The 23035-nt window shown below is 38.9% G+C and overlaps 1 protein-coding gene across 2 annotated transcripts in view; it reads left to right on the top strand.

Moving 5' to 3' along the window:
- LOC139737907 (uncharacterized) overlaps positions 1 to 17897 on the top strand; it is a 35796-nt gene extending 17899 nt beyond the window's left edge. Inside the window, exons 4-10 of one of the 2 annotated variants that reach the window (XM_071648574.1) lie at positions 602 to 948; positions 1463 to 1615; positions 2824 to 2887; positions 3597 to 3681; positions 9015 to 9095; positions 12553 to 12704; positions 13323 to 17897. In XM_071648574.1, coding sequence (XP_071504675.1) covers positions 602 to 948; positions 1463 to 1615; positions 2824 to 2887; positions 3597 to 3681; positions 9015 to 9095; positions 12553 to 12704; positions 13323 to 13351 — 911 coding nt within the window. In that variant the 3' untranslated portion in view covers positions 13352 to 17897. The remainder of the gene's footprint in view (positions 1 to 601; positions 949 to 1462; positions 1616 to 2823; positions 2888 to 3596; positions 3682 to 9014; positions 9096 to 12552; positions 12705 to 13322) is intronic. The other variant, XM_071648575.1, reaches the window with a different exon arrangement.
- The last annotated feature ends 5138 nt before the right edge of the window (positions 17898 to 23035 follow it).

Below are 23035 nucleotides of genomic sequence, written 5' to 3'. Positions count from 1 at the left end.
GCATACACATCATTAAGAAATAGGTGAAAGGAAACGTGAATTCTGTGCAACTTGACTGACATGGATGTTATATTCCATCAAACAGCCAGAGATGAAGACGGAGAAATAGGAGAGACAAAGGGAGTGTGTTTGGTATTTTTATAGGGGGCTTTAGATTTGCGATGCTGGCGTTTAGACAATGATTCACATTGGCCGTTCTCCTCTCTCCGTGCGTCGTGTTGCAAAGTAGCTTTAGATTACGCAAAGATGCAACCTCTACAAAGTAAAATGGCGCCTCCAACGATCAGTACATCATGTAGCTCTCTGCGTCGTGATTTAAGCGCATGCAAAAATGGCTCAGAACCGACATTGAAAATTCAGATAACGTCAGACCTATTTTGATAAGCAAATTTGCACATGCGCAGAACAGATTTTTTTTTTCCTGTGAACATCCACGTTGTGAAAATCTAAAACTCCCTATTATATGCCCATGTCATCTGATGCCATTTTCTTCTTCCAATGTATTAAAAATTCTATGTACTATGTGAACATGCATTGTGACATTGTTGATGCATGCCTGTCATTTCCTAACAGTCATTTTGACAAAATGTCTTCTCTGCAGCCACCAGACCAAGCCCTCCTGAGCCCCCCTCTGCCCCACCATCGGTCCCAAAGGCACCGGCAGTACCGCAGGCACCACCAACCCCACCTCAGCCCCCTGCAGCCCCAGCACCTCCAGCACCTCCGGCCGCCCCACCGGCCGCCCCACCGGCCCCTGCTGCCCCTGCCGCTCCAGCGCCACCCCCACCACCAAGCGGGGGCGGGGGCGGGGGCGGGGGCGGAGTGCCTCCACCCCCACCTCCACCACCAGTGGGTGGGGGAGGCGGCGGCGGTGGCGGATCGTCGGACGCAGGTGGCGGGGGGCTGGCAGCACAGCTGGCAGCAGCCAGGTTAAAGAAAGTATCCAGGGTAGGTGAATAAGTTATGAATAAAGAAAAAAAAAAACAAGAAGAACCTCCAGAAATCAGGGAGCATCTTGTAGCAGTATTGTGTGATCTAGATATGAAAAATTAGGTATCAAATCTGTGAAATTTTCTTTTGCATTATCTTCGAGAGAGATAAGTTGTACATGTGATATTTTTTCCAAAATGCTCTGCCTCACTTTCTTGGATGTTCCATTCACAATCAAGATCATCATGTTTGTTTCACGGCAACCAAACGGATTACTTTAGCTCATATCGTAAACGCAGATGCATATGAAGATACGACCTGAAGATATTGCTCTGTGCCATGAACAGTCATTCCACAAACTTTAATGTGAATTTCATCCTTTCTGGCCAGAATCTTGAAAAATGATCAGCAGATTTCAAATTATACATAGGGATTATTGCGACTACGTAATCTTGTTGCTTTTCAATGGTCACCTCAGACAACACAAGTTTTAGCTGTTGCCATTCATGCATAAATTGAATCCTGTCGACAGGATGCAGGTAGCAGTGGACCAGCTGGAGGAGGAGGAGGAGGAGGAGGAGGCGGAGGAGGTGGTTCCACCGCGCCCCGAAAGATAGGCGGAGGCCACAGCATGATGGAGGAAATGCAGATGAAGCTAAAGAAGAGGAAAGAAATTGCAGCATCCGTAAGTCTGATCCCCCACCGGCCATCGTAAAATATTATTTACCATTTGCAGATGGAACAAAAACCCATATTAAGTACTTCAAAATAGTTGTAAAATGTGAGATAGGGATAGGAACAACCAATGCAAAAATTTGAATCAATATAATTAATTTTAACTACTGTTAAATTTACAAAATGTAAACAATTGCTATAATAAAAAAGTTTCTAGACCAAATCTTCTACAGTTGTGGTTTAGTGAGAAAAATAGTGATATCTCCTTATATTTTAGGCTTTATTGCAAAATTTTTACATGGTAGGATATTTTGTGATACAACTGGCCTACACATACGCATCAAATGTGATATTTTGAATTTTTTTTATTAAATCACTGCTCCCAGTGGTAATCGGTACCTTTAACCAGGAGGATAAATCGCCTTGGGATAGGGGTCAGGAAAACAGATAGTGTCACATCAGAATCTTTTAAACTTCTTCCTCAGATATTGCCCGGTCAGACACCTCTCGACGTAACAATCTGTAGAAGGAAAAGAAGAAAGAGAAGAAAAACAAAAATATTCTCATTTAATGTTGCTTCACAAACATGTTAGAGTAGATGACAAAGGCGAAAGAAGAAGGTTACATTAGTTTTATGCATTGCATTTGGGAAAAGAAAAAGAGGGGTAGGGGGCAGGTGTGATCGAATCCCCATATTTGGATGGAGTCACCAAGCAGATGGCCACTTACAGCAAATCAAGTGAAGAGAGGCCACCTGGAATGGAGAAATGTCACATGGGATGGGCTTTGCAAATCTGGCCCATGGTCGGGATTCGTGATTGCCGTTGTCACTGAACAGCTCACCATCAGTGCATCAGTTGGACTGCATTCGGAATAGACAATTTGGGAAATCCCCGTACAATCTGGATGACATGAATATGCAATATTGAGACAGAATCATTACCAAAATATATAAAAATGAAGAAGGATTACTTTTTACCCAGCTCCGTGGTAAGCTTGTAAGACAGGAATGTTGATGTTTTTGTTTACTGAGAATATTATGGCAGTAATTTCCTTGCCTAAATTTTCCTTTGGAAGCAATCTGATGTTAAAAAGAATTTCAGGCGTTTTGAGCTGTGTTCATTCATATGATTGTGATAGACAAGTGAATTTTGTTTTAATTGTGTGTTCTGGCCACAACTGAATTTGGGGGTATGAACTCTTTTTCTCTATTCTCAGGACGGTCCAAAGGAACCCAGTAGGCCATCTGGTAGAACATCACCACCAGCAGTCCAGAAGACTGGTAAATACGAGGAATATTTCGTTTTTCCTCTTGTCTCTCCATCCTTCACACTGTCTGTCTGTATGTCTTTCTGTTTGTCTGTCTGTCTGTCTGTTTGTTTGTTTGTCTGTCTGTCTGTCTGTCTATCTGTCTGTCGCTCCCCCCCCCCCAATCTGTCTGTATCCCTTTCTATTTTTTACATACTCTCTCATTACAGCCTTTTCATGGTGGACTCATCGCCAATTGAGAACTAGAAGGTCGCTGTCCTACTCCAGAGACTCTGTACAGTGTTAATGACCTTCTGCTGCTCAGATTCTGTCATGTTATTGTTGTTGACACAGGTCTAAATGATCTATCAGTCATTTTTTAGCCGCATGTGAAGGATTTGTGTAGAGAATGTGGTAGTTTGTAGTCCAGAGAACACCCTGCTCACTTCATTCAATTTTCTTCTGCTTTTTTTTTTTCAGAAAGAGTCAAATTTACCTATTACGTAGCAGAAAGTACAGCCAGAAAACATGTCTGCAGTTGACCTTTGAGTGTAGTATGCATGTTCATTCAAGGTATGATTTCTAGTTTCAAATAAAGAATAGGAAGTCAGATATGTACTTTTCTGTCAGATGTTTTGTTGGAATTTTGCTTATGCACAACCACAAGCTGTCAGTAACCAAGGTGATTATGTATGTGTCAGGCCCGAGATGCAGTTGTCACTCAAACTCTTTTTTGACTGCAGAGCAACGAAAACCCTGGGAATCGAAGGCCAGGTCCAATGGGGTAGACAACGCCCCGGCTTCCAGTGCCTCGCCGCAGCTTGGACGGTAACTATGTCTTGTAGATCTTTTATTGTTTTTTTATTTAAACTTGTTTGTCCATAGAATTTGCCAATACTTGAGCCTTCTCTGTCATCAGGGAAGTGCCCATTGTTCCTCCGTGTTCCACGTCTTTATCATTTCATATCCATCATTCCGTCGTCTATACGACAAACTCGCATCTCTTCTGTTGTGTGTATTTGTATGCATGTGTATCATCATTTCTATGTGTGTGCATGTTTGTGTGTGTGTGTGTGCATTGTAATCAGTGATCATTGTCATCATCACAGTTTGTGTTATTGCCATCGCTGTTATTGTCATCGTCCTTGTCATCATCATCGTCATCATCATTGTCATCATCGTCGTCATCATCATCGCCATCGTCTCCGTCATCTTCATCTCCATCATCGTTACCCAATGAATGCAGTGTACCACATCTAATCCGTTCATCCTTACGTGGAACTTCTGTGACTTGCATGTTTTTCATACAGTTTAGTTATGTGAAAGCATTTACGTGTTTTTGTTCGTGCTTCAGCCGTCACCATTTTTTTCCTTTTACTTATGGTTGATGAGTATGTCCAATAGAATTACAGCTGCTGTAGCCCTGCTATTTATATGATTTCTATTATGCAACATACTGCCTCTGTGGTTTCGTAAGGGCCATGCTTTTGGTGTAATAGTATTAATAATGATATAATGCCATAGCAAAAGGACAATATCCTTATGAACAAGGAGATGAAGCAGGTACAGTTTGATTAAAGCTTATTAGAAAAACAGATTTCTTGTAGGCATGTAAGGAGTGATGATGTAATTCGGATAGGAGGGGGATTTAATGGTAATAACTCATGATGCAAGAAAGAAAAAAGGATACACAATTATCTTAAAAGCTACAGGTCACCAGTGCAGGCAAGCTAACATGTAACCCTGCTATACCATTTCGAAATGAATTTTGACCTGAAGTGAATTTAAATGTATACATGTAGAATTGTGAGACATAGTCCTTGTCAAATTCAATTAAGACAGTCTGAAAGAGCGAGAGCGAAAAACTTGCCTGATGTAGCACTAAACAAACGTCACTGCCATAGTTTTGCAATGACCTTTAACTTACGAATTTGAATGGTTATGTCTTAGTTGGTATAAGGCAATTAAGTTGGATTTGGAGTTGTATTCGAATGTGAAATTGATGTTGTGCTATGAAAGTCAGTATCTTTTATCATTTTTGCATCTTCCCATCCCTGTGCGATATTTAGCCGTACATGAAACCTGTAGATCATCCTCATTGTAGCCTTCACTTATCTGAAAGACCCGGTAGAGTGGGGATATGATACAATAGGAAAGCTGGCCTGACTTGGATATATTCAGGAAACCCGTAACAAATTGTGTCCAGCGTTATCATTGATCTCTATGTAATCACACACACAGCCGAAAAATCTAGACTGGAGTCGAAACGTCACCGATGAGTGTATGCTTTGATGCACGTATTCGCTGATGGGCGATTCTATTCCAGCAGGCGTGGGCTAGTTGTGGTTCATTAATGCACCTGGGTGGGCAGCGAAATGAAGATCGATTCGTTCGGGCCAGCCTTCTCTCCCCAGCCTTCTCTCCCCACCTTACCGGGCCTTTAAAGGGAATGGTCAGGAGTATGTTTGTAGAAAAAGGCATGCTTTCACAACAATTGTAGATAATCATTTCCTCCAATGCAAGAAAAAAAAAAGAGAAATAAAGAAAATTAAATAAAAAGGGAAATAAAGGCTAAAAGGCAGTATTAGGGAAAAAGAGGCACATCATGCGTCATATTTAGTGACCTTTGCCCTTTTAGTACATGACAACTTGCAACAAAATCATAGCTACATGCACATAGAAGTTGTATAGAGTTTTCTAGATATTACCCCCAGCTCTTCCACTTCTTAACAGTGTAAAATTAGAAGAAAAAAAATTGTAGTCATTCACTATATCATACTATAGACAAAGGGAAAACTTATTGTATATTGCATTCCTAAATGTACATCAAAGTCATTCGCATGTATGATTGCTATGCACTGGCCATGTCAAAGTGCACAGGGGGGAAAATGGTGGTTGGTCCCTCTCACTTTGGGCATAGGAGTGGTGTATGTACCCACTGCATGTCAGAGGTCGTAGAATGGTTTGTATTAGACCACATTTTTCAGACATCTGTGAGAGGTAGATGAGCAGAAACGGAGTAATCAATTCATATCTATCGTGATGAAATAAAGTGCATGTTTTTCTTTTCGTCAACCAACCAACCCTATCTGAATATAACTATGTCTACCTACACATAGAAACACACTCAAACATGCACACACATACAATTGTACAGGAGACACAGTATTTCAGGTTTCCTGATGATGAGGAGACCTCTTCCATACATACTTCCTTAAACTGTACTGCCCTCTCTACCAACCCCTATCCTCTTCCAATGTTCATCAGATGTTACATAGGTCTCATTTCTTTCATGCCATGTGGTATTCTTTATGAGTTATCATTTGAAGCTACAATGAACCCATTCTTGTTTCAGACCCCCTTCATGGTATGTAGCAGATGTATGCTCCTACCAACACATTTAGGTTCCACATTCGAGAGGGAACCTTTACCCCCCCCCCCCCCTTTGTGCCAAATTATATTACCTGCCCATAGGTTTGTGTGTGGAAATTTCTGCTCATTTGACTCATTGGTAGAGAAAGGGCTAAACGGCCACAATATGAAGCCCAAGAGGGATCTGGTTTGTTTCATTTCTTTTTGATCCTTTGAATTTGATTGCACCTTCAGCTATGTCCAGCTAAAGCTGAAATAATGAAACATTATCAACATGAAATATGAAATGATCTGAGCTGACTAAAACCCACCCCTTTTCTCCATCACTCCTCTTCCCAACCTTCCATCCCCCTCCCCCCCACGAACTCTACCTCCTTCGACCTCACTTGCTGTCATCTGACCAAATCTCCCCCTCTCCCCCCTCCCCCATGAAATCTAAACTGTGACATCATCATTTGTCGGGGGGTCCCCGCCCCCCCCCCCCAATACACGGCCCCAGGAGTCAAGTCAGGCCGATGTCGGCCATTGTGTCCCCCGCCACGGTCAAACCCCTCCCCCAGATACCTGTCGCCCCCAGACCACTGAGTCAGGTGGGTGGCAAGGACCTCCCGCCATCACCTCCAGGAGGGTAAGACGACTCCTTTTGTCCGAACCTGGTGGTGGTCAGCATCTCCTCTTCAACATAATCAAAATTATACGCCTCTTCTCAACATAATCATAATATACTCCTCCTCTTCTGCTTCAACCACCTGGAGAGTCATAATGCACAAGGGAAATTGATAACAGTAATAAAGCACTCTCTATTACCACCTCTTAGCTATTAACTTTGACACCATTCATCGTATGTTCCTTATGCACAAGCATTACAAAACCACTATGTAAGTGGGCATTTAAGTTGGAATGTTATGTTTTGATGTACAATGGAAAGGGAGATGAATGTACTTACGTGGGATGTCCCTTTGATTATGAGAGATTTAATCGCCTTGTTACACCTATCGTGTCCCGGCTCTGTGATTGATGTGATTAACCGTATTCAAAGCGCCGATGTACATGTCACTCTACATTACGTACAATGCTGTCTTTTACTTCAGTCTGTACGATAAGATTTATGCAGCGAGCCGTATAATCATATGTACTGTCTACGCTATATATTTTGCAAGTGTGATATGATGTGAATTGGGACTTCCATGACGATTTGGCACATGGTTGAATACATGAGCAACAGCCGCATTGACGGATTCGAGAAATGAGGTAATTTATTTTCAGGCGAAAAAAATGTGATTTTCCGACCCGGAGATGCTACAGAGTGCATCTTATATCTGGAGGCATTATTTTTCATGATATCTTAATTTCTGTGCATATCAGTTAACTTGCACAATTCGCGAAGTTGAAATCCGCAAAATATATTTCGTATATAGTACTTGGAAATGCTATTCCTTCTACAATGTTTTTTCTATATTGACAAAAAAGTGTGTATGAAAATAAATTTAATCATTGGGAACATCAAACATTGATGGTGTAACATCTGTGTGGGTTGTCTGTGACATAATCTAATGCTGCTCTTCCATCAGCAAAGCCATTTTTTTTTTTTTTTTGCCACAGCACTCATTAGATTAAAGTCTGCTAATAGCCATTTCTAGTGCAAAAATGCCCTCTTCACTCCTGTACCACCAAAGATGTCTTTTTTATTAAAAATTACTCTCAAGTTTAGTGAAGAAAACAAACAAACAAGCAAGCACAGCAAAACAAAATGAAAAAAAAAACTTGTGGAGTTATTGAGGCTTTCTTGGACCTATTGAAATATTTCTAGAGGTTTTCTTTTGAGATGTATTCCATTTCTTGTGGTTGCATCCTTCGAAAGTCTTTTTTTCCAGAATACTTTAAGGAATATCTGTCATGATGCAATCTTCATGCAGAGAAAAAAGTTTTAAGAATATAAAAAAGTAGGGAGACACAAATATCTCCTTTGTAAATATCTGATGATAATGGACGAGTATTTCAATTATGTATTATCTGCAATTACATGTAGTTTTGTTCATTTCATTTGACATGTAAATATGTAAATTTGTGCCTCTGCCAAGCTTTGGAATCAGTACTAGAAAAGTCTAACAAGCTTACAATGATATGGATGTCATAATTGATAGGTTGGAATAACAAGAAGAGTAGTGGAGATCAATGTCTAACTTACTATGCCATCCAACTAGCCAATGGAATTTATTCATATATATACATGTGTATATATGTATGTATGTGTATATGTATATGCACGCCTAGACCATCGTCTCTGTCACTCTCTCTCTCTCTCTATATATATATATATATATTTCCCATTCTTTATATGTATGTATCTATCTCTCTTTATCTCCTGTTCTTCCTTTATATCTCTCTCTGTATTGCCCATTCTTTCTCTTTCTCTTTTTATCTGCCATTCTTTTTATCTATCTCTCTTTTTCTCCCCATCTTTCTCTTTCTCTCCTTATCTCTCATTTGTCTATGTCTCTTTATCCCTTATTCTTTCTATCTCTCTATATATCTCTCTTTGTTCATCATTCTGTCTATCTCTGTCTCTTTCTCCACTTGTGTCTGTATACAATCTTATTAATCTACTTGTGCGTTCTACATGTTGTTGCTTCATGTTGCTTGTTAATCGTGTTAACTTTTTGCTTCTATATCCGCCCTCTTTTCATAATATACCAACAACAACCCCCCCCCCCAAAAAAAAAAAAAAAACCTCCATCATCAATCAAATGAAATTACAAAAACGAAACGAAACAAAATAACAACAAAAGTGGTCGCCAGCAGCAGGTGCCCGGTGTGCGTCCCCCGGTAGGGGCACCCCCCTCAAGCAATCAGTCCCCTAGGCCTCTTGGGTAAGAAGAGCTAACATTAACCAAAAATTTGGTATGAGCCATATTGTTTAGATTCTTTCATACTGACTTGCACCTGGACTGACTGATAGTATAGAAAGCAAAGGGAAAAAAAAGAATTAAAAGAAAAAAGGAGTAGAAAGTGAATTTTACATTCACTCACTCACTTAACTTCAACCTATCACTGGTTTCTGGCTGCTTTCACATGATTATTTACTTATTTTTTTTCCCCCTATTGCTGAGTATGGGTTGCATGAATTTTTCATTGGGTTTTTGGTGAACATTTTTCTGCTCTGTTAAGCATGACTGAAATGTGGGGATTATTCAGAGTTTTGGTTTGGTTTGCAAGCCATTTAGCACGTGTTGCTCTTTTTTGTTTTATTCATTTGATTATTTCTGGTAAGGGAGTTTCAAAATTTTGAAAAAAAAGATACAAAAAATTCTGCAAGTCTATGAACAGATATTGTATTTACATTTCTTATGTTACACATTTCCAGAGCTACCCATCTACTTCTAAGGGGCAGAAAGGTTTCAGGTTAAACAAAACAAAAACAAATATGTTGAGAAAAGATGCTTTCTTGAATACGCTAAACTTGAAAAATGTGTACTATATCTAACCGCCATCACTAACTTGCACATACAATGTTCCTGGAAGAGTCACTAAAGTCTTAATCACCTGCTGGCTAGATAATGTTAATGGGAAGTGTGGACGATAACTTGCAGTAATCATCAATAACACAAGAACACTATTAACTGGCAATGATAGGGACACAAAACTCACTAAACCTCAATTGGTGGCGAAAATAAAATGTGTGTTAGTGGAAGCTTGGTATGTACATTATACATTTCACAAAGCATCAGCAGAATCGTGCACACACGAAAAAAAAAAAATGTGCCTTTATAAACAAAGGAAAGCCATCATTCAAACAATATGGATGTTGATGATGATAGAGGTAAGTGCACTCGCAAGTCATTCAGCATCCATTGTAACATCTGACTCCATTCTTGCACCTCCAAATGCAATTTCTATGCCTCCTATTTTAATGTTTTCTTTCTCTTCAAGTTTTTATTTGTTATCGTTGTTTGTTGTTGTTGTTAGTTGGATTTATTGGGGTTTTTTGCTCAGATTTTTTGGACGTATTTTAGCCAGTTATGGAAATGAGACATTGCTTGCTTTGCCTCATGTTGATGCATGTATCATGCAAGGGGCAGCTACGCCTCAACTTCTGTGCTGTTGTTTTTCTACACAATTTACGTGTATGCGCAAACATCTACCACCTTCTTCTTCAAAAAAACAAAACAAAAAATTGCTGGGGTGAAAGAGGGAGGATCGCGTAGTTTGCATGACTGTTGTCCAGGGCACCAGTGTCATGGACCTTGGCCAATTAGTCTCTCACCACACAGCTAGCAGTTTCTGTTCTGAACCCTCCAATGCATGGCCCTGCGGCACTGAAATGAAAAACAAAAACGTATTTGTCTCGATGCCTATGTGAAAATCAAGTGCAACTTGGCATTTATATCAAGCTACGGTGTTTAGTCCAGCACTTGGGACTTTAATATTCACTCAGTTGCATTCAATATTTACTTACTACTCGTATATTGCGTTTTATTGTAGTCTTGCTGTTAGGTAATTCACCCCCACAAAATATGTATTATTATGAGTCAGATAGTGGCTATGTTAGATTAAAGGAAAGGAAATGCATTCAGTAGATGATCAGGTAGATGATTACATAATTTGCGTGTATGCTTGTAAAGACGTCTTTCATGCAGCAGTGCCTTGCATTGAAAATTGGGATTGCGATCAATTGCCTCTTCCTGCAAGTATCAGCAATGTTATTTTTTCTTCTTCTTCTTTTTCTTAGCCAGGGGGCTTGGACATATTTTCTGCATGCCTTTATTTTACGTTCATCCCCTATTTTCTTTTCTTTCTTTTTTTTTTTTTTTTGAAAGCAAGCTTTTTATCAAATGGTAATGTCTTAGGGAAGGGTGCAATGCTTGTGCAGTGCACGCTGTCTTTACACCTGTTGTACCACGTTTCCATCAGAATTGCTACAAAATTAATGGTGAAAGCAAAATGAAATTGCCTTGCAATAAGTGCTAGCAGATATTGCGAGCAAATTGATCTTGTGATTCTTGCAAGAAGAAAAAGAAAAAATACAACTCTCTTTCCTAGCCATTCAATTTCTACTGAAATCAGTTGATGATATCCTATTCATACCACCACAGATGGGTAATAGTTTGCACACACACACAAAAAAAGAAATAAAAGAGCACTCACATGAGCCAGCTGGTACTAATGTCTAATCTAACAATTTGTACACAGTTACACTGCAACATCTATATTTCATTGATTCCCAGGGAGAGATGTGTGTAGATTGTGGTTCACTTTACTATTTCAAGCCAAAGTCATGTATGTGACTTTACAGTTTGCTATTTCATTTATTCCCCTCTCTTTCTCTCACCTCAACAAAATGATAATAATGATAATAATAATAATAATAATAATAATAATAATAATAATAATAATAATAATAATAATAATAATAATAATAATAATAATAATAGTAATAATAAAGCATGATATAATCACCTTCCTTTTTTTTTCAAACTTCTCAATAATACAGTCAAACTCGTCTATAGCGGCCACCCAAGGGAGATAAAAAAAGTTGCCATTGTGGACAGGTGGCCATTATAGACAGGACTGTTAACATGGCTTTTCTCTTGGGGGGGGGGGGGGGGGGGGGGTGGGGGGTTGTGTTTAGTGGTCGCATATGGCAGGTGGCCGCTATAGACGATGGTGGCTGTAGACAGGTTTGACTGTATTACTTTTTCTGGTCATCATGCCTAGTCTTGGGATAACACAGTTTGAATGGAAGGCTAGGTCAGAATCTCATTCTCCAGCTTCAAGACTTATCGCTGTCAGAGTGTTCAATTTGGATGGGTTCATAGGTCATATGTAAAATGTTACGGGGTCATATACAGAAAGAGAGAGAGACAGAAAAAAAAACCAAGCAAAGCTCATTTTGAGATATGACAGGTGTCAGTATAAACATGAGGACTATCACTGTATGAATGGGAATCATTGGAAAATACTAAGAGATGTAAGCAAAGATGAAAAAAAAAATCAAGTCAAGATTCTTTCTGTTATGGAAATACCCTGAGTGATGTAGTTAAAACTGTAGTTCTGATGTTGGTTGTGGTCATTAGACAGGCACACACAAAAATACAATTTGAGTGTTTTGGTTGGGTTATAATGTGCATTGGAAGACTTCCGCCACTCTCAGCTCAGAGTTGTCCCTGAGCTCGTAGTTACTCAAATCAAGAGATGGGCTAATGTGTCTCAGATGCATGTTTCTAACCCCACATCATAGGTCTTATCGTTTAGTTCTGACAACCTTTATCAGTGAATGTCTTGTCGGTTCTAGCATTAATTGCACTCTTTGCGGACTGCACCCCACAGGCGGAGACCGTCCAACACCCAGCTCAACGGCAACGGGGGCAGCGGGCCGGGAGGGAACGGAGGGGGCTCGCTGGACTATGAGAAACTCAAGCAGGAGATTCTGTCGGAGATGCGAAAGGAGCTGCAGAAGACGAAGCAGGAGATCATTGATGGTGAGTCACCCAGGGCAACAGTCACTGTCACCATGCAATATAATATTCATATGTGATATTGACTGGACTGAAAGGCAGTATCAGAGTATATTGCCTCCACCAGCAAGTACTCACTTGTCATTGATGCCATTCATATCACTTTTTGTTGTTGTTTTTTTGTTGCTCAGTACAAAGGTGACCCACAGTTTCTGTGTCAACTTGAGATATATGCAGCCAACCTCTTTATGTGAACGATGCATTCAGCAACATCCTTAGCCTCCTCCCATAGCACACACTCAAATCAAATTTTAACTCCCTTATATTGCACTCATCTGAATTATCTTATTCAAAAGTCATCTCCTGCTAAATACTGCACGAGTTTAAAGCAGGTCAGTATATGAATATGTTTGATATTGTCATACTTATTTTTCTTTTGTATACCAGTGGAGAAATAAAACTTGCTGAAACAGTAAATCCAGTTTTTTCAGCTCTGAGAAAAATCAATTCGTAACTTCGTACCCTTACAAAACTCTATTGATGATGATGTTGGAAATCCCTTGTTCTGAACCATTACGTGTTAATCACTTCACGTTTGACCGAAGATGTATCATCTGTGTATTTTTCTTTCCTCCCCTGCAGCCATCAAATCGGAACTCAACCGAAGATAGAAATTTGCGGTCAGTTTCTTTTTTTGCCCGATACCATCCACGTCATCCCTTCCCCCCTCTGTCTTTCGCAGCACCTTTAGCAACGCATCAGCATGACAGTGAGGGTGTGACGCCGCGAGAAGTGTTTTGCGGCAGGTTTGCGGGCGCTGGCGGATACCTGCTTCAGTTCTCAGCCTTTGTTCACCGTCCGCCAAGGAAATGCATTGGGTTGTCATCATTTGCTCCTCTGTTCGTCTTTTTTTTATCATATTACAAAGTTTGTCAGAGTTGGACTTATGCAACTCATGCGCTGAGTTGTTTTTCTTTTCAGAGCAAGATCAAACCAGAAGTACCGTGCATGTTCCATGCAATGAGAGTAGGCAGCATTCTATAAGAATAAAGATTTTGTAGATCATTCTTCTTCTTCTTTTTTTTTTGTCTTTGCTTCTGATCCAACCATGTCACGTAAGCACCTGCCAATGTCGGCTCTCTAGTGAGATCTTAAAATGCCATCCTGCAGCAAGTTCTTGTCGGTGCATGAGAGTGTCGTCGCTTTTTGTAGATAGCCACAGTGTCTTCTTCCTAACCTTTCGTCATTCTCATTTCTAACACTGGTAAGTCTTTGATCACGCATCGTAATGGTACACTATCAACTGCATTTAAGAGTTGAAATCCTGCATCGTGTGCGATTGCAGTCATCCATTTGATCAGTTGCGCGTGATCGACGCTGATTCTTCGCTTCCGAGTTTCCAAAACTTATCAATGCATTTTTTGGACGGATTGTTCTAAGCGCTAATTGTGTTGGCTATTTCTGCTGTCAAATGCAACCAAATTTTATATAGATATAAATATACAGAGTTGCAGTTATTAGTTTGATATGAGTAAAAAATGGCTGCCGCTATGGCCACGAATCAAACAGATTTACAATTTAATGCACCTCTTTAAGGGAAGGCTCTGGGAAAGAGCTCAAAAGATTTTATTCCTCTCTTGTGTCTGGGTGAGCGATAGAAGGGGTCCAAAAGTTTTGCCAGTTAGAGGCATTACGCCACATCCAACCTTTTCAAAGTTGTCAGATAGGAACAAAGTGTTTGTTATTGTTTTCACTCCTGTGAACAGAGTGTTGACTCGAACGAAGACAGGATCGTGTTTTCGAGTGCAAGAGAGGACCAAGATTTGTATCGTTGTTTGTAAGTTTTTTTTTTTCATGTATCATTTTGAAGACAGTCAGCTTTACTGAGTTTGTCTGTCTAAAATAGCCCCATTCAAACTTTAGTTGTAAGTCAATACATAAAGCGTGTAGCTCTCGAGTGTGAGTGTGCATTGAGGATGCAACATGCGATATCGTCAAGGGAACTAAAGTTTTATTCCCTGACAGGGTGGGATGATTAAACTCATTTCAATTTAAACATCTTGTGTTTGAGTGAAAAATGGAGCTTGTGTCATTAATCCCCCTCCCCCTTGTTTTCCCTAAAATACAAGCTTTCAAAACAACTGTGAGTGGCACTTGTTTCAAAACTTTGATGACAGCAACAAATCTGATGACTCCACTGAAGGGGAGCTGCCTGTTTCAGAGAATATTTGAAGGGTTTTATCACGAAATGGGCTAAGCATCATTTTCAAACATTTTAAAGTAAGTTCATCATCAAATAGAGCAAAATAGAACCTTTCCAGTGATACCCCTCACCTGTAAGGAATATTCTTGAAGTTATGATTGAAAATAATTTTTTTGTTTAGAACCTCTAATCAGAAATATTTCAACTTAAACAAGTGTGGAGTTGAACATGTTTTGCGATAAAACTCTTCATTTGAATGAGATGGTGATAGTGATGATGACACGTATTGCAATTTTTTTTCCTGTCATCAGCATTATCATTGTTGTCTGTATATGGAAATAGATGAATTGTAGCTAAAATATAGATCATATTTTCTTTTTTTCACACTGCACATATTCAAATGTAGTGGGAAAGTTTGTTGACCATGCCGTTAGGATATTCAAAGGCAGAGCGGGGTTCCAAGCAACACCATCTGTGTGTGAGGAAACCGGAAAAAAAAAATTAATGAGAAGTGTGATCAGTATTGTATCCAATGTCTAATTACAATTGTCATTATTATACTCTCTTCTTCTTTCCCGAAATGTGCCTCTCAATTGGTTGAGAGATGTTGCAATGCATAGAAATGCAGAATAGATGTATTTCATTTTGAATTGTACCACATTTCCACACCTAATCTATCTTCTACTTAATCTGTTGTCTTAGTAATGAATTTGCATTTCCTTCACGGTGTGATACCAATGCAACGTAACAAACAGGATCATGTCAGTCGTGAATTCTTCAAAGCTAAGGAATGACTGTGATTTGAAATCAAATGCAAATAATGTTGTTGAAGTGATATATGTAAAGAGATCAACAGACTTCAAGAATGCTATATTGTTTGTATCCCCCCTGCTGTGTATCTGTTGTATATGTGCTCGTGTCTGAATAATCTTTGTTTATTGATGGAAGGCATCATACATGAAGTGAATTGTATATTTAGAGATTTGTGCTGATGTGAATGGACATTGAAAACTATCTTCCCTTTTCAACCAAGAAAGCAGAGCTATGAGAAAAAAAAAAATGAAAATAGTGGCGATACCCTCTACTATCTAGGCCTTTCGTATACAGAAGGTTTCCTAGCGTATTTTAGTGTGAACAGAGCACCACTTTGTATCATAGCTATAATCTATTTACCATGTATGTAGAAATATATATATGTTTTGTCAAAACACGTTTTTGTATGTTTTTATCAAGGTAGGATAAATGCATAACTTTGATGTGCAGAAATTGGGTCTTCCTCTGTGTTTATAAAGAAAAAAAAATTTGGAAGGTATGTAGGTAGGTATTTTCGAATGAAAATTCGTATATATATTGTATTTTTCACCGCGATGATAATCACTTGGCAACATTTTTTTAAAAATCTATCTTTTGTTCTTTGTGGGTAAGCATGATGTATGATCCTTTGCTTGAGGCTTTTTCTTTTTTAATTGAGCTTGTTTAAATTCCCTCAATGCCTTGGATGATCTGCCAAAGAAAGGGAACATTTTTCCAAAGCAGTCATACCAAGTATGCCAAGTAATAATATCTGTAGCTTGATTTTGTTTGCACAGATTCTTAAAGAGAGAAGTTTAATAGCATCCAGTCCTGTGCAAGTGAAATTCAGATTGTAAAATCAGGTAGTGTAGAACTTAAGCTGACACTGAGTGGTAGTATACATTGGCATTACTAGTGATAGTCAATCTATTATCATACAGAAACTCACACCGAAAAAGCACAATTTTCATCAGTATTGCAAATGGTAAGCGATTTCAGTGTGTTGACTTTGGAAAGAGACGCATTTATGTGTCACGTTTCCTCAGGATCAAACGCTGAACACAAGACGATTGTTGCAGATGTAGTTCTCGAAAATGTAAATTTTGGTAGAAGGAGCTAGGGGACCCAGGGGAGTTGTACTGGGGTAGTTATTTGTTAATGTGATCCCAGTCAAATGCATTACTTGAGTCAAACCTGACAGATTAATTTTCATCGTGAGATACTATTTGCACCGAAGCAAAGGATAAGTGCATACTTCGAGACTTTGATATGACGGAGTTTCTTCTTTCTCTCTCTTGTGTGTGGTAACAAAAAAACAGGAAGGGTATAAAAGTGTCAATATCATTCCAATTTTATATTTTAAAAAAAAAATGTATTAGCCCCCTTGCATGCTTTACTCCCATCTGACCATAGCTCTGTGAAAATGTGATTACATTTAATACAAGAGAAAGAAAGTCAGATTTGTTTGTTTGTTTGTATGTTTATTCCAAGCACCAGCATTGTTGCTGTAGCTTAGTTTGTGGGGGGGGGGCATTGTATCAGTAAATTGCCATTATTGGTTACAATGCTGTGCTTGCATAAACAGTATCCTGGATGTTTCTAGATGAAGGTCTGGGAAGGGTAAACTTGTGTGCTTGTGGTGTGAAAATCTTCATCTCGTCCTTATCCAAGCTGAATAGAAAGATAGGATAATGATCAAAATTTCTGGACTCTTTGAAAGTTAGTGAGGATATATACATGCCCATGTAGTGTTTTCACAAGTACAATAGCATAGATAGGACCCATGTGTGTTTGTATGTGTGGGTGGGAGGGTGTCTGTATGTGTGTGCAAATTCATTCTCTGCTCAGCTTGAAAGTTCACATCACACACAAAACTGCATTATTAGTGTGCATGTTGTGTTAATGGGCTCTAAATGAGCATTCACAGGCAGATCTTGTGACACAAAGGAGTGAAACCAAAGCTAGCAATATTTTTAGCCATCAGAATTTTTGGTGAAATGTGAAATTCACTCCATAATTTCCGATTTAGACTTAAAAATCACCTCCAAATGGTGGATCCTGGATTTCTCGTGTAAATGTGAACTTTGACCCATGTAGTCATAGAATATGTTCCAAAACAAATGATCCACCATCATATACTGTGACAGTGAGCCCATTTATATCTCTGTCCAAGGCAACTGCATGCCCCCCCCCCCCACCCCCGACACACACACACACACACACACACATTGCAAACATACAAACTTACAACCTAATCACTTGCGTACAAAATAGTATAAATCAGGTCACTGCAAACTAATAAGAATCATTTGTTTTCCATCTTTGATTTTTGATGTTAATGCAAGGTGGGGATAAAGCTTGGTTTGTTACGGTTTGTTATGAAATCAAAGCAATGTGTGTATAGTGAGACAGTAAAAAATTGTCACACAGAGAAAGCCTGTTATAATGAGCTCGCTTAGAACAATGTACTGCTCTTCACAAGGTGAACTCAGCACCATTTTTACTTTACCATATTTAGCTGGTCTTTTTTGTTTGGGGTTTTTTGTTTGGCGTTTTTTGTTCACCTACCAGGTGCTGGTCAGAACAAGGTAAGATTGGTGGTCCCGGCAACCTCATTATGACAGGACATGCCAATTTCTGGCAGTGATAAGATTGGGACTGTCGAGTATTTCAGTTTGCACAGTGGAGAGATGATTTTGTGCTCATTGGAGGGGAATTCTTGTTCTTAAATCATATGCTATTCCAACAGCTCTTTTTCATTTGTTCGCTAGAATTCTTTTTTTTTTTTATTCGTCCATCTGAAAAGAAAATACCAGATACATGTATATCTGTGTGGCTATTTTAGTGAGAAACTAAAACTTTCATATTTTTTCTTTTTTTATGCAACAGCTTATCATACATTCATGATGTGATGTTTGTCATGTTATATTAACCCCAGTAGTTTATCTTTAAGCTGTAGACATAACTGATTTTCATCATCTTCATTTATTATGTACATTAATAATTGTCTGCACTTAACTGCTACAAAAAAAGTGAAAAAAATACAAAATTATAATAGAATAAAGTCACATAGCATAATTTTGCTAAGTAACCCATTCGTATGCTTGTGGTTTCTTGCTTCTGATGTTGTTCTCCTTGAAGGTATGTCAAAGTCATGTCAAAGAGAGAGAGATATAGAGAAAGATTGAAGTTTACACCACAAAATGCATGGGCTTATGTCTTTTGTCGACATTGCAGCACAATCCTCGTGTTTCCTGGGGACCATTTCATGAAGGAACTTGTCGGATAAAATATCTGACCAGTCTCTTTTAATCCGACAAGTTTTGAGAAATTCTTTAGTCTGATTGGCTGATTTCTCTGAACTTGTTGGATATAATTGACTTGTCGGACATTTTATCCGACAAGTTCCTTCATGAAATGCCTCCCTGGTCTGTATGTGTAGAGTGCCATCCTTGGGATTGCATGTATGTGTGTGTGGATGTGTGAGTGTGTGTGTGCATACTTGGCATCTCGCAAAGATCTTTGGAATGGGGATCAAAGAGCCTTCTTTCCCCTTCCTCCTTGCCCCACCCCCCACCGCACCCAACCCCACCCTCCAAACATGATCACACAAACATGCACACACACTACAAGCTGCCAGAGAACACAAGTTTACGAGTTCAAATGACCAAAATTTACCATTTTCACTCCAACACTTTTTCACCCTGCAGGCACTCTGACTAGACAGAAAAAATCTCAAAAGGCGGCTAACAACACGGCTGCCACATCATGTGTTGTGTTTATTCATGTCCCCATGGAAATAAACAGCGATAATTACATCAGCAGCGTTGTACTGGATGGATGTCACATGACCTGCTTAAGAAATCTTTCTCATATTTATTCCACCATCAAAAAATCTACACTTTTTGTCTCCTGCTTACGACAAAATTTTATCAATTCATGTCCGTTATAGTTGAAGTTGACCTCACATACATACATCATCAAATCAGTACACTACACAATTAATATTTTTTCTTGAAAATGTTCATCATTGTAAAGCAGATATTTTTTTCTTCACCAGTTTTTATGCAAATACAGAGAACATATCTGTACAGGTACATGAGGACATAATAGTTAATAACTAACAAACACACTAGAGCCCAAGAATGACAAAGTATTACGTTATCCAAAATTGCTGACTTTCCTTGTCAATGTACCTATATAAATTCAATCTACTGTTTGGTACAAATTTTGTGGGGGGAAAAAAAAAGAAAGAGAAAGGGGGAAAAATACTATGCATGCTCTTTCATTTTATACATACCCACCAACACAGAATCAAGCCCTTAAGCCAGCAATCTTGGAGAATAGTTAAAAAAAAAATAATAGGAATAACTTGAAAACGCATTTGCAAAACAAAATTCCTCTGATCTGTGAATAAAGAAAATGGCTACTCTTCTAATTATTACATAAAGAGTCATCTATCTACCTGGACAGCAGTGAAAAAAAAATAAGATTTGAAAAATAACTTTCGAACCATGAAATTTCTTCTCAAAAATTTCGCTGGGGGAAATTTTACTATCCTCATTCGGTGTTCCTACTTGTGGCAATGAAAGGAATATATGCTACACCTACTATTTCACAAATGCTGTAAATAATTATCTATATCATGTTATACATATTAACAGTATATATATAAAGAGAGTTACATGATGCAAAAGTGTAGACTGGTTCGGCGACGTGAGACAATCTTCATATATCGATAAAAGATGGACAACCATGTTACCGTCTTTGGATAAGGGGAAAAAACACAAACAAACAAACAAACGGGTGAGATAACTCATGAAAGATTTGTTTCCTTTTAAGTTAGATTTCACAGCAAGAAGACATAAATAGCAGGTAAAATATTGGATGCATAATTCTTGGGCGAATGCCATAGTAACAGCAACATTCAGAAACCGTCCCTCTCCATCAACTACACCAGTAGAACCCAGGTGCCCATGACCACTACTGGTCCCTCTGGAGAAAGAGATCACACGGGGAAAAATAGCCAGCAAAAAAGGAACAAAAAATATAGGAATTTCTCAACAAACCTTGTTTTGTCAACATTGAATATCTATGAACAAAGAAGAAAATATGTATCTAAAGATAGAACTGAATGACAGGCTGAAATTTGAGAAGATTTAGCTTCCAGAATATCGGTTCACTCTTCGTTTAATTTTTGAGTTTCTGTTTTTTATTTTCAAACTGCAAGGATAGATGGATTGTCTGAAATACGATTCACATTTATTCGAGCACCATCGACTCGCAACTGGCGCTGCATCCTTGGAAATAAGTACGTACAGGCTCAGATTAAGTTTATAAACACTGTGGAGACTGCCAAGAGGTATTATATGAAGGGAATGCAGATATAGGGAATACCTTGTGAAATTCTACCAAAAGATTTCCGCTTCTACGACATCCCTAAACTGCACTCCTTCGTACACTCGCCGACCGGGATGAGTAGAGGGGCCGGTTCAGCGAGCGACGACCGAAGGATCTGTTATAATCAGGAGCTACGATGGAAGCCCTTTTCACTTGCTCTACGCGACACCGTCTGTTAAAAAAGGCCAACGACTTGCTGGTGAAAATTCCGTTTGCTATCATCACGGAAGTGCTGGCCACTCGAACACGGGAGAAATGGGGGGGGGGAGGATAGGATAAAGGGAGTTGGAAATGGGTGCTTGTAATCTTCATAGAACCTGCATCTGTGTAATCTTCTTCTTCAGGCAAATGCCTCTCGGAAACTCACAAGGAAGGCTCACGTAATGGACAAAACCCAACGCAATTAGGACAAATATAAGAATGGGGAATGAGTAGACCACATTTGAGAGTGTGGTCCATCACAGATATCAAAAATGGCAAAGATTCAGCACACTTTCTGCGCATCTGCCGCCCCAAAGACATGGCCAAATCTTAACAGGGGCGACAGGGCCATGCCATCAAACAAAAATATTTTCAGAAGAGATAAACGCAACTAACTTCAACTGGGGTTCAGAGGGGTGCACGAACTAAAATCTAAGATTCACAAGCTACATTTTCCTCTCCCAGAAACTGTTTATAAAATGAGAAGAAATACTGCCTGGGTCACTATAAGTCGAGCATACATCACCAAATTGTACAATGGGCAAAGTGCGGCCTATAATAAAGAAAAACAATAAAGAAAAGAAAACAAATCACCCAAAAGTGGGAATACAAGTAAAGGAACATGTCCTCCTTAAAACAAGCAAGTTCATCTTTCTCTCTTAGCCTACACATGCACCTGTGCCTTATTCAAAGAAATGTGCCACATATCACTTTGTCCAACTTGTAAAGACAAGCAACCATTACAAGTTACTGAGAAGTTAGACATACATCCATTGAAGTCAATTATATGTGTCATCCACCCACAAGAAATACAGCCTACTACCCAGTATCAAAATCTTTTTTTCTTTTCATTATTTAAAAAGATGAACTATAATATATATAATATCTATATATATGCAAAAAAAGAAGAAGATAAATTAAAAATCCATCCAATATCAGAGCTATGTGCCATATATTGATAAATTAAAATCATGTCACATAGCTGCTACTTTTACTCTCTCTTTCAATAATTTTTACAGCATTTTGTTGAACGATGGAGAACGAGGATGAACCAATGACGATGACAAGTATGAGATCACTGCGGAAACAAAAACAGGAAAGAAAAAAGAAGAAACACAGCCATGCTGCTATCCGCCGCAAGTCTCCTCTGGTGCAGGGGGAAAGTGGGTTATCAGAGACGGCACAATCTACGGATTTTCTATTATATGCCACGGTCACTGTACAACAAGATTCAATGTGCACTTCTTTCCATGCAATATTTCATATTGAATGCAATGTACATTTTGGTACTGTTCAAATAAATGCAAAGAGAGAGATAGAGATAGATAGACAAGAGATATAATTAGTGACAAAACCCACACTGTCCCCTTCCTGTACAAGAACTCGGAACGAAACAAAAAAAGAAAAAAAAAAGAAGAAAACAATAAAAAAAAATCTCATATCAAATACAAGATCGGCAATATAAAGTCATGTATCACCACTACATAGTTAAATATCTAATTAGTCAACATCAATCAAGTCTTGTGACAATGCCGAGACACAACAGATTAAGAGCCGAGTCACACTTATTTCGCATGGACCGAGCGCTTGTGCTGGGTCAGCACGACATCATCTCACATCCGAATTATGGAATGGTACAAACGTGCAGTTCAACTAATCATCATCATCATCAATAAAAGACCTCCAACATCAAGAGACTCGGAGGAACAGAGTTAGCTACGTAGACAATTGACGAATTGCCCAAACGGTCAGACGTGAA

Source organism: Diadema antillarum, unplaced genomic scaffold (assembly GCF_040938485.1).
Source record: "Diadema antillarum isolate AM-2024a unplaced genomic scaffold, OU_Dant_1.0 seq00000715_RagTag, whole genome shotgun sequence".
In the NCBI taxonomy this organism is placed as follows: domain Eukaryota; kingdom Metazoa; phylum Echinodermata; class Echinoidea; order Diadematoida; family Diadematidae; genus Diadema; species Diadema antillarum.
The sequence above is the reverse complement of the archived record's forward strand: the minus strand, read 5'-3'. Positions and strand labels throughout refer to the sequence as shown.